The 16,276-nt window shown below is 36.3% G+C and overlaps 1 protein-coding gene across 1 annotated transcript; it reads right to left on the bottom strand.

The window, feature by feature from the left end:
- Nucleotides 1–1,975: 1,975 nt before the first annotated feature.
- LOC145011020 (protein FAR1-RELATED SEQUENCE 11-like) lies at nucleotides 1,976–5,192 on the bottom strand. Its single transcript, XM_078969629.1, has 3 exons — nucleotides 5,069–5,192; nucleotides 2,958–4,385; nucleotides 1,976–2,890 (listed from the first exon to the last, which is right to left on the bottom strand). Exons 2-3 carry the CDS (start codon nucleotides 4,350–4,352, stop codon nucleotides 2,072–2,074), a joined length of 2,214 nt encoding a protein of 737 aa, XP_078825755.1. The 5' UTR covers nucleotides 4,353–4,385; nucleotides 5,069–5,192; the 3' UTR covers nucleotides 1,976–2,071.
- Between the last annotated feature and the right edge of the window lie 11,084 nt (nucleotides 5,193–16,276).

Here is a 16,276-nt window from a genome sequence, read left to right as displayed (position 1 = left end):
CAGAAATAGAAAAATAAATGTTGAACACCATGCTAATATGTGGTTTTAACTTTCGATAAAGTAAAAGAAAAAGAAGAATATACTTGACGGCACAATAAAGTGTCACAATGGTTCATTATTAAATGGCAACCTGATGAGAGGTGTGAGATGAAAGGCATAAGATCCGCATTGTCATGGCCCGCATACCCAAACTTGGTCAATGCATAGTTAACGCAAGCCCAGGGATGGCCACGCTCGGTCCGCAAGCACTCCCAAAAAATTAAGGCTTGCAATATTTTCTTAAGCCTAGAGCCAAACTGGTTTCATGATTGTTTTTTTTTTTTTTTGTTTAAGTGTTATTGTAGTTAATTTACTTAAACAACATCATACTTTCATTTCTATAATGCATAAATAGATGAAATAGAAAGAAATAAAAGTATGATGCTATAACACGCATAGAGATAAAAGTATATTGCTATTTCTTTCATTTAAGTTATTGCAGTTAATATGGTGAACGTCTCCCTAAAGTGTGTGCTTAACAATGAAAGTGTCCCTAATTAAAGCGTATGTTTGAAGGTGAAGTTTGTAAATGAATGTGTAGATGTGAAACCAAGTGTCCCATAATCTTCATTTTTAAATTTTAAATTGATTAGTCACGTTGGAACCTTTTTCGTTTTTAAAATAATATTTTTATTTACTTTAGTTATCAAATACATTTTGTCACCGTCAAACACACGTTTTAGGGATAATTCACCTTCAAATACCCTCTTCAATAGGGTATTTGAAGGCGAATTATCCCCAAAAACGTGTGTGTTTGATGGTGAAAGAGTGTATTTGATGCTAAGAAAATATTTAAAGGTAAATTATCCCTACAACATGTGTATTTGATGGTGAAAGAATGTATTTGATAGCTAAAGAAAATAAAATAAATTAAAAAAAAAATCCAACATTACTAACCAGTTTAAAATTATTATCAAAAGTTTTAAAATATTTATAAAAAATCTTAGTTCCCAGACTTCCAGAGCCTGATCACATCCGGGCAAATACTCGCTTTGAAAAAGCTCGGGTAAAGCCTAGGCACACATACATAGAGGAGCAATCGAGGTGAGACAACTTGTGAGATACTGGAGACCGACTCGGAAAATGCTCGAAAACAACTCGGTTCAAGAGTCGAACTTGGAATACTTGGATCGTTAAACTCAAGAGCTTAAACGAGCATTGCTACATTTATGTTTTTACCCTTTGTTTTGTTCGTATTTACATATTATAAAGCCGAAGCAAGTGGAGGTCACAGTGTTTAATCACATTTCTATTGTAATTTTATTTTTTCTTATAGCTAATCTAGTCGAGTTGAATTAAACTTGAAAGCCTCGGTTACTTTAGTTCGAGTTCAAGCTTGAAATTAAGGCTTAAGTCGAGTTTAAGCCGACTTTTGAGCTCAAGTTTTTTAATCAATTCGGACTTCAAGCTTGAGGTTTGATTACACCTGTCACACTCCCCCCAAACTTCACCACGTTTAGAGCATTGAAGCCCCTAGGTCAGATTTGATGAGAGAGAATCTAAAGATGGATAACTTTTTCCCAAAGTTATATGCCTAGGTATAATAACAATTAAAATAAATTCTGATGAAATTATTTCCGCATCATTTTATTTGTATGTTTGTGTTTAGCAACATATTAAAAGGGTGTTTGTTTTATCTTTTAAAATAACTTTTAGCTTTTAGGAAAAGATAAAAAGACAAAAAATGTTTGGTAATGTTGTAAAAGTTACTTTTGTATATAAGGAAACATGATCCTGACTTTTTACAACTTTTCCTAAAAGGATTTTGGCCTTTCAAAAGCTTAGCCAAACACCCCCTAAAAATACAATGTGATGGAACCTTTTAATTTTTATGTGTGCAAAAAAATAGGTTGGCAATAAAGCTTAAAGTAAAAAAGTGAGGTAAGAGGGGGAATGATGATGCAGATTGCAGAACAGAAGTGTCATTGCATTGTGATTGATAAAAGATAGTAATTTTGATTTGTATTAACATGAAAACAAAATAAAGTTATACATCTAACCAACCTTTACCAATTACCATCTCATATACCCCTTATAAAAACCCCATCCCATCTCCATTCATATCACCACTTTCCATCAACGGGCAGTCATTAGAATCCTGCCCAAACTGCCCGCAGCACGCCAGTCTTCTCTTTGAATTCGATCTTCTCTCTTTCAGTTTCCCTAAATTTAAACCACCTTCATGAGAATTCCTAGTAAATCCATGAACAATACTATGATCAGAATCCTCAACTTCCGGAAGAATCAACGAATCCGGTGTACTATCATCATCATCATAAGACATATCATTACAAGCTCCCGGAAACTCTTTGACCCGAGTCAACACCATATTAATTTCACCAGAAACAAAATTCAACCTTTCATCCGTCTCCACAGCTTCAGAAACCAAACTAGACACCATCGACTGTAACTGTAAAATCTGATTCTGGGCATTTTGGTCATTTCCTGTGGCAATTTGACTTCGCCAACGAATGGGTAAATACTGATATGGGACATTGAAACAGTTATTTGTGGACAAAACACGGAGAACATGTCTACAGAGGATCCCTGAGAATTCAAAATCATGGCAACTGCAGCTGATGAATTCATCATCCGGAATCCAGATTACTTTGGACCCACCGTTGATTTCGGTGTGGTGTCGCACAATGAAGTAACTCTCATCGACCAATAGGGACGCGTATTGTGGGGCCAACACCAGTTGTTCTTGTAATTTGGAAAACGCGTATGGTGTGAGAACAGTGGCTGCATGTGATTCGATTGGTGAACCCGTTTTTAGAGATATTTTTTGATTTCTTCGAATCATTTTCTGTTTTAATGTCGCTTGATCTTTAGCTTCCATCACCACTGCCACCTGGATAATAAAATTATATATGTTAATATGAATAGAAATTGGAAATACATAATACAATAATACATACCTGGTCTATGAAATTTTCGAGAACAGATTGTGCGCTTAAAAACCGTTGAATGAAAGCATTTATTAACTCTGGTTGAAAAGTAGTTGTCATTCCAGCAAAAAAGTAGCATCTTAAAAAAGGTAAAGCCCAAAAAGTTCGCAAAGCATACAAGCTCACAATATGCTTGTTTCCATGGAGTCCATACCTATCAACCATCTCTCTCCACCTTAATTCAAATTCATCAACCAAATGCAAATTATAAATCCCATGAAACTCAGCTTTCCACTGATCGTATCGCGATCCAAGCAACACAGAAAACCAATCAGAAAATTTCGAAATGATTTGCCAAATGCAAAAAGCATGTTTTGTCCTCGGTGTTTCAATCGCAATCGCTTCTTTCAACCACATGTTTTGGTCGGTCAATATTGTTTCCGGAACCTTCCCATTCATGAAGGATAAAAACGTCTTTAACGCCCAACGAAAAGACTGTATGTTTTCATCGCGTAAAAGAACACAACCGAAAAAACAATTTGTCCCATAACTATCCACCCCAAGAAAAATCCCGAGAAGCATATCGTATGAATCCAATCTATGAGTTGTGTCGAATACCACAACGTCTCCAAAAGAGTCAAAAGATTGAGTTGAAGATGAATATGTCCATGCAATATGATCCAAACGGTTGTTTGAATCGATCTTGAAGTTGTATTTAAAGTTTGGATCTTTGTCTTTTTTGTCTTTACACATTTTGAGAAGGTCAATGGCGTCTGAATCACGGTCAACGTTTCTAAAAGACTGAAGTAAATTTCTGACATCGATTTCTGTAAAAGGTAAACAACCGAGTTTCACACCTTTTTCCAATTCCAACAACCTTAACATTTGTCTAACCGACATCCCGGCTTTTGCAAACATACAAATCCGACTCTTGTCATCCGATGACATCGTGCAATAAGCAGGAAGGGCATGGATGTCATTTGACTTCAAAAGGTCATGATTATGTACATTGCTAAAACCAGTTATACGCCATTCGGGGACATCAAAATCTGCTCTTTTTACAATTCTCATATAAGCTTGACATCCACAACGTGAGGATTTTCGGTTTCTGTGTGCCTTTCCATCTTCTGAAGGCTTTATTTGTGGGTACCCGCCACGGTGGCAGGTGAAATCCCGCCTTGTGATCCCCCGCCCCACACCATCCTTACCACGGGTACGATGGCGGCGGATTGAGAACCCACATTGCTTTGCGAAGCTACAGTAGAACTCATAAGCAGCATCTTGTGAAACAAATCTTTGACCGATAAAAGGGACAAGGTTGACTGAAGTTTGTCTGGATAAAATTGTGTCCTCTGGGATCTCTTCAATGGTGCCGATGTCATCTGCTGATAAATCTGTTCCATTTTCGGATGTTTCTTTCATCATGCTTGTTATCTTCTGTAAACTACAGTATAGTCCCTACACATGAAAAAAAAATATTGCTATGTGACATTTGAGGACACTGATCATATCAATAAGAATTATTATAATGCCACTAGGAGTGGGAATTGGGATTACTGCAGAGCTTTTCCAGCAATGATATCAACAGATGTTGGCATAACAAAGAAAAAAGAACATGAAAAACGTAATTTCAGATAAGGTTACAGAATTTTAGATGGCTATTTTATGAAATTACTTCAAACTACTGACCATTCATTGATTTGAGTGCTAACAGATAACTGTGGAAACTAAAAATAAGTATCTAAATGCGTAGCCGCTGAAGTTCATGATTCAGAGCATAATCTTGAATAAAAGCAAAACAACGCAACGAATACGATAATTAGAGCATCAGCTAGTCCAAAAACAAACAAGACTGTAGGGGTAAAATGACGATCTAACACGGTAGTATATACTATATGTGCTTAAAACCCTAACAAATCGATATATTCCTCATTCCTTATTAAATAACCGCAAGCTCGTCATTCGACTATATGGATTCGAGTAAACGGCTACGGGGTTTAATAACCATATACTGTTCAATTAAGATGCTTAGGACGTCGGTTTATAGCTAAATGTGCAGTAATCGTATTGTTCACTCTATGAGTAGGGTTCAAAGTGTTTGCGATTGTATAATTAAAATTACAGACATGACGACAGCGTACCGTGTCGACGAACCGGCGAAGATTAAGCTTCAAATCGCCTTGCCGGCGGGGATCCTTCACTCCAGTCGATCTTCTACAGATTCCATGAAATAGGAAATTTCGGAGTTGGACGGAGCGCCGTGTTTGGGATTGCTGGTTTAAAATTTATTTTTTTAAAGTGTTATCAAAACACGGTAAATAATAATAATAATAATAATAATAATAATAATAATAAATAAAAAATAAAAAATAAAAGTAAGACGTCATTTGGCGACAACGTCAAGCCTTAAACTTTTCTGAGTCTTGACGAGCCACGTCGTTTGTAAAGCGTGACTTAAGGCGTTAACTTTATATATAATTAATATTTTTATATGTATTTTCAATTATTTTTCTATTTTATAAACATATATGAGTTAAATCGGCGTTTTGGTAAAGTTTTGCAACATGGACAAGTCTTAGAGCCATGGCGCCCTGGCGGAGTAGAGAGGTCAACGAGGCAAACAGGCAGAGCCCTCCCACCCCCCCCCCCCCCGAAATTTGCCCGTTCCCCCGCCCCCGAATCCCCTTTATTACCCCACTCCGCCCCCGATTGATTTTGGACTGCCCCCGAATCCCCTTTAAAACGTGGGTTAACCTTGCCCCCGCCCCCGATTTTTTTTTTTTTTTAAATTCCCTCAAACGGGACGGGGCCAAAATTTTCATTTTTAATTAAGTAAGTATAAAACCAATAGTCTGAAACATCCATAGTGTTAACTTATTTCATAATCAAAAACCAGTATTTCAAATAACTAAAATATATGTCATAGAGAAGTATTATCATGGTACAACTCCCAAAGATCTCATAATGCGGAAATCATAGTGTGATGCGATGCGATCCTGCCGACTCCTTTACTTTTAAAAAAGAAGTACCTGAAACCAAAAATGAAAACCGTAAGCACGAAGCTTAGTGAGTTCCCCATCATACCACATACCATACAATAAACATACTGTCAGACATATATGGGTGATGGAACTACCCTGCTAAGCATATTGGGGTGCTCAACCTACCCCTGTTAGGCATATCAGGGTGCCCAACTTACCCTGTCAGACATACCGGGGTGTCCAACCTACCACTGTCAGGCATATATGGTGCCCGACCTACCCTTCGGTTTATCTCAACCGGTTACGGGGACTATTTCACCCCTATCACTACCATATAATAACATATCATAAACATACTGCTAGGCATATATGGGTACTGTCTACCCCATTCGGTCTCTTTAAACCGGTAACTGGGGACTATTTCACCCCTCCTACCACTATCATATAATATCATAGTATCCTAGCACATAAAACATAACATATAGTGGCATGCCAGACAATTATCACAAAGACAATCATCTCAACCATAAACAACTACTAGTGGTTGACATTGGTGCCTTTGACCCACTTCTACTGGAAGGTAATGATGGGTTTTATACAAACAATCATATGTGTACATGCAACCATAGCTTTGGATATATGTCTTCACTGTTAGATATACAGCATCATGAACACAAGAATAAAACCCTAATGTACAATGCTATTTTCGAAATTCACATATAAGGTTAGATCACATACCTCTTGTTGTTATATTGTTATAACAACTCAAATCTCTAAACTCTTTGTCTTGAAAGCAAGCACCATAAGTGTAATGCCTCTAATGGCTCACAAACACCACAAGCAATAAGAGAAAATATATATAGAGAGAGAGGAGGAATAGAAATCGGCCTTGGTATCTCTAGGGAATGGGTGGGACGATTTCTCAAGGCCAAGGGGTCTTTATATAGGGTTGTGATTAGGGTTTCAGTCCTTATCCTTATCCAATTGCTTGCCCACCAAGCAATCACAAGATAAGCCTTGAAAAGCCCATATCCTCTATCCTTTGGACGATTTCAAGGATATCTTATCCTTGATTTCATCCAACCTATAATAAGGATAATCATTGCCCTAATTTATAACTATCACATAATTACAATTCAGTCCCTCTAGTTTAATTAATTACACTTGATCAAAAAATTAATTTCTAATTAATTATTGACCAATATTAATTAAACAAATATGATTTCTCCTTTATTATATTATTCTTATAACATATTAATAAATCATAATAACATCTATCTTCAACTATTTCTCCAGTCAAGTTGCTTTGGTGAAGGCAACCCAAAAGGACCATGCACAACCGGGTCAAGTACTTACCAAATATGGTTACAGCCTTAGACACTAATCTAACAGGTAACTCACCTCAAACTGTTGTAGTCCATTGGAAGAAATCCTTAGTTGTTGTCCTGACAGCTCCTCAGGCTATCAATACCAAAATATCACCCAATTAGCAATCGAGTCATAAACCATGATCCATAATCCTTACTTGGGGTGAAATGATCGTTTCACCCTCGACCCATCAAAGCCCAAACTATAGATCCATGAAAGCCCATCAATGGCCCAATTTCCAATTTGGGCCTAAACCCCTACATGGAACTACCCTTTTAGAACCCATTCCATAATTCATAACTCTCCATGGTCAACCTTGGTCAAAGCCAAGTTTTCAACCTTGAACTTGATGAGTTGGCTTCTTAAGTGAAGATTTTCTTTCCTTAATTAGTCTTCTGGATTCCGGGTGTTACAAATCTCCCCCGCTTAAACTAGACTTTGTCCTCGAAGTCCACTGCAACCACCTACCCTGAAAACAACACGCACGCTAATCTCGCGGCTCCCACGATTTTCCATGAACCAACCGATGTTTCCTATGAGAACGGGCACCCGCCATCACGAGAGTACCACCATCATCCTGCACCATCGATAGCCTTCCCAAGGCAACCGAAACTTCTATCCTCGAAAATAACACCCGAACCTTCAACCCTTGCAAGCCACTTCTACATTCTGATACCTAAAATCTCTATTATCCTGGCTTCCTAACAACTTGCTCATATTGAAACAACTTCTTATCAATCTCTCAACTGATAGCAAAACAATCATAACCCTTCTAATTTTGATCATAAATCGACATATCCCGATCTACTAAAACCATCATTAGACTAGTTCTTCAAGCTCAGTGAAGGACGATTCCTCGATCTCTCAAATAAACCAATCCCACTTATCCTATAATCCAAACCCTAAGGTTTTCATGGTCCGACTCTTGTCAAACCCTTCACACCGAACTGTCACCAATCAAGCTACTGCTGAAAAGGAAAACAAAGTCACTGTCCATAAACGGCTACAAAACACTTATACCTGACAATAGGTTCAAATAATTTTTCGAGTAAAAGATTCATCCATGAAACGGTTAGACTGATCATATGTGAGCTAGGCAACAGAGTCAAACCAACTACTCTAAGATTATGTAATTTGTAACGCCCGTAGATCCGGACTAGTCAATTTAGAGAAGATAGGCGTTAAAAATGAATTTTTGATGAAAGATTATTTAGAATGAATAATCTTAACTAAGTTATAGTATATGTTACAAGGTTTCTGTGCATATAAAGAACACCGAAATCCGAGTCATAACGAAGAAGTTATGACCTGTCGAAGTTTCGCGGCAGAACCGGCACGACGCTGAATGACGTAAAAAGTAAATTTACATTAGAGTGATATTTAGCCTTAGCAATCTAAAAGAAAGTCGTAGAGTTCGTTCAACCATGAGCGTGCATAAAAAGAACCTCCAAATCTGACTTCGTATGAGGAAGTTATGATTTTTCTAAGTTTCGACTTAGCGGTATGCAGCCTGAATACTTGATTTGAGATCGAGCGGTTTTTAGCCGAAACAATCTAAACGAGAATCGAAGATCTCGTTAATTGTCAGATAAAGAAGTGATGATTTTATAACGGAGTTTTCCTGTCCCGGCCTACTAAAAATAAATAATAAAAATAAAGTCAAATTTAGCCGACATAGTCTAAACTAAAGTTGTAGAGCGTAGTCTCACCTACGCGGGGATATAAAGAACGTCGAAAACGGAGTTCGTATGAGGAAGATATGAATTTTTGAAGTTTATTAAATATTTTCGATATTTAATTTAATTATAAATTAACCGATATTATCTATGGGGGGAGTCAGCGATCTGATCCACATTACGCCTAGTGTAATGTAGATTTACGCCCAACGTAAATGGGTTTCCAGCCCCCTATAAAAGGGTGTCGAGGGCAACCGATTTCTTTGCTCATTTCTTCTTTTTTTCTCGCGTTTTTGCATCGTTTTTCGTGCAAGAAATATCCCGAAGCCCCGGTATCATTCCCGAGCCCCAAAGCAAGTCTCGAAGCCCCGAAGATCCCAAGAAGTGAAATTCCCGAGCCGAAGCTCTGCCCGCGAGGATCCCGTTTTTTGTGAAAATCTTACAGATCTACCGAAGAATACTACTTCTACAAGTCGTAGTGCTGTCCGATCATCTTCTAATCAAGTGAGTGCGTGGTTACTTTATTCTAACGCATAATTATGAAATATTTTATACGAAATACGTGTTATGTGTATAATTTTGTTGTTATGTGTGTGAATGTATATTCACTTTCTTCTATCTCATAGATCTGATTTATTCTCTATGAAATACGTGTTATGTGGGTGTGCCTCATCTGTTATGTGGAATAGGTATTGAATGAGAATGCTATACAGGTTTTAAACTATGTATAAAAATATATATTTTTATCTACTAATATGTTGGGTAGAACATGGGTAGATAGTTGATGTGTGATAAATTAATGAGAGGCCCCGATGTTGTTGTTGTTGATCTAGTTATTTAACAGAGTATGGATTAGATCAAGAGGTTAGTTTTAGATCCGAGAGTATGGATCAGGTAAAGAGATAAAACTTGTTATTAGTCCGGGAGTATGGATTAAGACTAAGTTAATTGTCCCTAGTCCGGGAGTATGGATCAGATCAGGATTAGGGTATAGTTAATTGTCCTTATTCCGGGAGTATGGATTGGGTACAATTATTGATCCGGGAGTATGAATCAGATCAGGAGGTTAGTTTTAGATTTTTGAGTATGGATCATGTAGTTTTAGATCCGTGAGTATGGATCAGGTGAAAAAGGTTAGTTTTAGATCCGTGAGTATGGATCAGTGAAGAGGATAGTTTTAGATCCGTGAGTAGGGATCAGGTAAAGAGGAAAATTTTAGATACGAGAGTTTAGATCGTGTTGTTGTGAGGATCGATGGGGTGGGATAAGATTTGCCTTTATATGGTGAAATTGTACAAGTTTGAATGTTCTATATTTATAAATATATGATATAACATTGTGGGATGAAAACCATATATGCTCACCAGGCTCCCAAGGCTGACCCACTAAGTTTTCTTTGTATCACAGGTATCGATACGAAGATATATTTCACGGAGAGATTAAAGGAGATGTAAAATCTTTAGTGTAAATAATGTAAGTTCTGTTTATGCTTGTGTGTCTGTATCGGAACATGACATCCCGAGATTTTGTTATATAATGAAAATACATTTCTGTAAAGAAATGCTTTGATAATTTTTATCATATTTTGTTTTGGGAACAAATTCCGCAACTGTTTTCTTTAAAAGATTACTCTGATTTTAAAAACAAAGCATAAACAAATCGGTCTTTTCTGGCTGAGAAATTGGGGATGTCACATAATCCCACTGTGAGTGACTTCTTACTTCCCAATCAATCAGTTACTCTGTCTGTACATGAAATCCTAAAACACAAGTACTGCCCGAGATACTGAAATTGCCTGAAACATTGAACTGTCTGAAACTCTAAACTGCCTGAAACAGTATCCTGCCTTCTGGCTGCTTTCCAAAATCCATCGAGACATTGCACACATAGCACGTAATTTATATAAAATACTTCGTATGTATGTGTAAGATGAAAGTAACTATGCACTCACCTGGTATGGTGGTGATTCCGAACTCAGACATCGCTCCGTTACTTTTAAAATAATTTCCTTCGACAAAACCTAGTATCATTACCACTAGGGTTTAGTCTAATATTCACCGAGACTAATTAATAGTTTAACTATTATTACTATTATATAAGCCTTAAACAATACTCTTCACCCAATATATATATATAGACAGGGGCCAAATATAAAACACTGGAGGGTAGGACCATTTTGGCATATAGCACTTCTGAATTCCAACAACCCTATGCGACCCTTTAAACCATATTCCCCGTACCGCGAGTGGTTAAAAAGATATTATAACGACACTTATATAACACATAATAATGGCCCAAATAATTATTATAAGGTCCTAATAACATTACTATATTTAAATAAAAGGTATATTAGAAATAGTGTAGGCGTAACTCACTTACAACAAGTTTTTATTAAAAAACCGGACTTTGCTGGAGCAGTGTTTCCGAGCCGAAAACTTTTCTTCTTGGAGCCGTCGGGCTCTCCGATGCTTCCTTCTCATGCTAGGGAGGTTCCCTAGACTTGGGAGGGGTTTAAGGAAGTTAAAGAGACGTTAGAGAGAGAAAGAGAGGTTACGGTGTGAAGAAATTATGAATGATTCATCCTTTATTTATATGAACTTTATCGTAGAGTAGCCCCTAAGATTCGTTCGTATCTTCTGTGTACGAGCTCCGTTTTATACGTTATTTATATCCACGTGTTGGTATTCATGAGTACTACAACTTTCATTTAGACCATGTCGGATAATTCTCATTGTATCTCAGATTTATAAAACTATATTCGAATTTGTCGCGCTTGAAGAGTAGAGACTAAGTTTCGTCCATATGTTTCGCATACGAGCTCCATTTTTTATTGTCTTTCTATCGTTTAACTCCTATTAACGATATATTCATTTATCGTTTAGATTATTTTGGATAAAAATCGACCGATCTAAAATTCGAATTTCCAGACTGTGTACTGTTATGCTAAATCTTAGAAAAATCATAACTTCCTCATACGAAGTCAGATTTGGACGTTTTTTTATGCACACTCTGAGTTTAACATATATTGTGACTTTAGTTTAGATCGGTAAGACTAGAAAGTATTTTATCGTAAATTCACTTTTTACGATTGCCGGTGTTGTGTCGGTTTTGCCGTAAAACTTCGACGGGTCATAACTTATTCGTTATAACTCGGATTTTGGCATTCTTTATATGTACGGAAACCTTGTGACATATACTATAAATTGGTTAAGATTATTTATTCTAAATAATCTTCTATTAAAAAGTCATTTTTATGTTTTATTGTCTCTAAATTGACTAGCCCGAGTCTGCAGGCGTTACAAAGATTTATTTGTCTTCTGATTAAGGTGAGTATTCTCACTATACTGTGTAGGATGCTAGCTATCTTTGTGACTATTGCATGTGTATGTTGGGTTGGACCTATTTATTATATGTTGGGTTAGGCCCATTTATATGTATGTTAGGTTGAGTTGATTTACATGATTGGGCTAGGCCCATTTATATGTATGTTGGGATGGGCCCATTTATTTGTATACTAGGCTAGGACCATTTGTATGTATGTTGGGATGAGCCCATCTACATGTTGGGCTGAACATATTTGTATGATATGTGGTATTTTGGGGAACTCGCTGAACATTGTGCTTACGGTTTTGTGGTTTTAACATTTTCAAGTACTCCTAGTTTTAAAGGGAAGGGTTCAACTTGACTACACAACATACCCCCCCCCCCCTATGATTTTCTGTATTGATACCTTTTGTTATATTATGATATTTGAGATATAATTATATTATGTTTGATTTTGAAACTAATGATGTATGTTTAATGGCTTGAAAATTATATATATATATATATATATATATATATATATATATATATATATCAGTATTTTGGGATGTTTACAATTGACATGTGAGCTAAGGGGATTATTGTTTGTACTCTATATTATATGCTCGGTGAATGCGAAGTGCATGCATGTATAATATTGAATTATAAGTTAGTATGATAGAAAAGTGGGGGTCAATGGAGTTGTATCCCCTTGCTGGGTTATAGGGGCAGCGCCCCTTGCAGGGTTATAGGGGTAAAACTCCTGACGGTGGTCCCACTGATTAATCCATTAATTTCAAGATTTTCCTTAACTAATTTGGAAGATTAAAACCTAATATGACATGCATATATATCTTTTGAACCGTATACATTGAGTCGTATACATAACCCTTCTTAACTCTTATTCTTCTTAAACAAACTCAAAACTATTTGACGATTTGTCTTGTGTTTCTGTGACTAGATACACAAGTGTCCTTTTGAATTATATTATATTGGATTCCTGTAACCCATGCATAGGGTGGAAATATCAGTTCGGAAAGTGAACTTACACAATCCATAAGGAATCCGGTTCTCCACCATCACCTACATTCCACTCCCCAATAAACACATTACTGCAAAACCACCAAAATGACTCCAAAAATGGATGAGATGAGATGGAAGAAACTCAAACTATGAAGAGGGAGGATAGGGTTAACTCCAAAGGGCTCTAGATGTAATGGAGGTTGAGAAAATGACCTAAAACACGAAACCATTCCCTTAAATATTGTGAAAACCCTAGATTTTATGGCCTTGAGCTGCATAACCACCACTCCGTGGTCACAATATTATCAAACCATGATTACGAGCTTTTGCCTATTTCTTTATAACTTTAAACAATCATAACTTCTTCGTTTCAAATTTGTTTTCAATGATCTTTACATACATGTGAATGCATTAACAAGCCCCATAATCATATGTACTTACTTTTGACTTAATACATATCGAAGTAAATTCCATTAATTCATGCAAATAGTCCCGACATATCACTTTTTCCCATTTTACCATTTTTTGCTCCAAAGAGCAATTAAAGACTTAATTCACTTAACCAACATTATCAACATCTAACAATGTCTAAACTTTATCCCCTTGACGCTTGAGACCTCTACTCGATCAAACTATGGTCCACAAACCCGAAATAAGAAACATCCCGAAACTGGATGTTACAATATATACGTATGTATGTATAACTAAGAATTTCCCTACATCTAACGGTGGTGTGTGTCGACCTTCAAGTTGTGTATACTCTGGATAACTTGATTGATCGAGATGTTCAATTTGCTCTGAAATTAATTTTTTTTAACAAACTAAGTGACATTTAATTATCCAAGTCCAATAAACTGGTTCAAATGTTTTTACCGGTTCGATCACCTTGGTTCAAATTTTTTTTTTAATGGTTCTATCACACAGGTTCAACTCGATTTTTGAAGAAACTGGTCTTTATTGATCCACTCTCGTTTCCGGTTCCCGATTCGACCGACCGTACAAATTGGTTTTTAAAGCATTTGTTATTTATGAATTTGGTCATTAACTTTTTCTTTTAAACTATAGACAATTTTCAAGGGATGTTTTTGTTAAGTTTTTTTTTTATCCATACCAGATATAAAAGTCTATTTTCCCCTTAATATTTTTTTAGTTACAACCATTTTCAATGTTTAATGTTGTGCATAACAAAGTTTTATAAACCAAAACAACTCGAATATGTAATATACCACGATGGGATGGAGATTCCAGAAAAGTCTTCAAACAAGTAAGTGAAGGTTTGACTTACGTGCAAAAAGAAGCTAGAAAGTCAAACATATTGAATGTGGCAGAGGAAGTGGATGTTAAAAGTCAAAAGAAAACACTATATAAAGGATACGTGGCCAATGTGGATATTGTGGAGAATACAAATATACAAACATATTTCCATTTTAGTTTCAAGACAAAACTGCAATAATAGTTCCCGTGGTATATCGAAAATTGCCACTTTTGTCTAAAAAAGTCTAGACTAGCACCAGTGGTCCAAAACTATCATTTTGTTGTGTTTTTGATCCAATCTGTTTGATTTTTTTCAAAATGACAGGATTTGCCATAATTAATACATTTTTCTCTTTTTTTTTTTCTTATTTGTTTTTCTGATTTTTAGATTAAAAAAAACAAAATAAAAATAAAATGAATCTCTTTCTCTCTCTCTCTCTCGTCCGCTCGCTGTTTCTTTCTCTCTCTCTCTCTCTCTCTCAAGTCATACTCTACCTACCATATCCAAAACCTTAACACCATCAATCTTTTTGTTGGTTTTAGTGTGTTGGTATGAAAATCAAAAGAAATTTGGCCACAAACCAGAAATATGTTCCTCTCATCCTTCTTGCATATGATTCAACTTCAACGTCTCCCTATTATGCCACCATCACATTCGTTCATCCAGTCGAAGATGTTCATGGAGGCATCTGATTCAAATCCCTTTCACATCAGATTTAAATCCACCGGAGAATGTGCTTCTTCATATACCTTCCACCTCATCCGCTATTCCTTCAAACATAAATTTGGGATTTTTATGGCGGTTAGGATTTATTGGTGAATGTTCTCATGTAACGACGACGCTATGGTTTGGACAGACAACCCAGCTAGGGTTTCTAACAGTGGTGATGAAGAGATTTTTCGTTGGCGGTGATGCGTCGTGTGTACTTGTGCTTGCTTTAATAGGTGGCGACGCTAGGGCTTGCTTTAACAGACTACTCTTTTTCCATCGTGTGCGACTTGAAGGCGACCTGTCTAAGGAGGAGATTGGTGATCAGAGACGTGATAAGCGAGATGGTGTGGTGGTTCAGAACAGATAGGTGTTCATCGGTTTTCGAAGCCCCAAGAAATCGCTGGACATCGGTAGAAGAAAAACCCAACCTCACTTCCTTCTTCATTCACCTGATTTGCCCATTGTCGGTGTTACAACAGCCCACCATCGTTTAACTTGCAAAACCCCCTAGAAGAATGGGTTCAATTTTTTTTGGTTTAATTTTTTTGTTGTGTTTAATTTTTTCTCCTTAGCTTTATGAAGGGTTCTTAAGAACCATGAAGAGAGAGACTATCATTTTCAAAAAAATCAGAACATATTAAAGCAAAAATTTATAAAATTAAAGTTTTTGACCACTAATTTTAGTCAAAATCATTTTAAACCAAAATGACAATTTTGGTATATCGATCATTCTTAAGTTTTTGTGAGTTTCAAACATGAACCAAATTTTGTGTTCAAACTTGGGCAAAACCCATTTTTCCGAAATGACTTTTCGAATTAATCAACTATCATAAAGGAAATCCTAAACTACCTTCAAAATCAAGATAAGAAAAAATATTTGTTTTTAGGAGACCTTACTTTGTAGTAATTTTTTTTTCGAAAAATCTTGGAACTTTCTAGAATAGATATTATTTTGTGATAGGCCTCTTCAATTTTGTGATTACCCACTATTTTTCACCTTTAAGTAGATATCCATGTTTCATCAATTTAAGA

Source organism: Lactuca saligna, chromosome 8 (assembly GCF_052625555.1).
Source record: "Lactuca saligna cultivar CGN05327 chromosome 8, ASM5262555v1, whole genome shotgun sequence".
Taxonomy (NCBI): domain Eukaryota; kingdom Viridiplantae; phylum Streptophyta; class Magnoliopsida; order Asterales; family Asteraceae; genus Lactuca; species Lactuca saligna.
The sequence above is the reverse complement of the archived record's forward strand: the minus strand, read 5'-3'. Positions and strand labels throughout refer to the sequence as shown.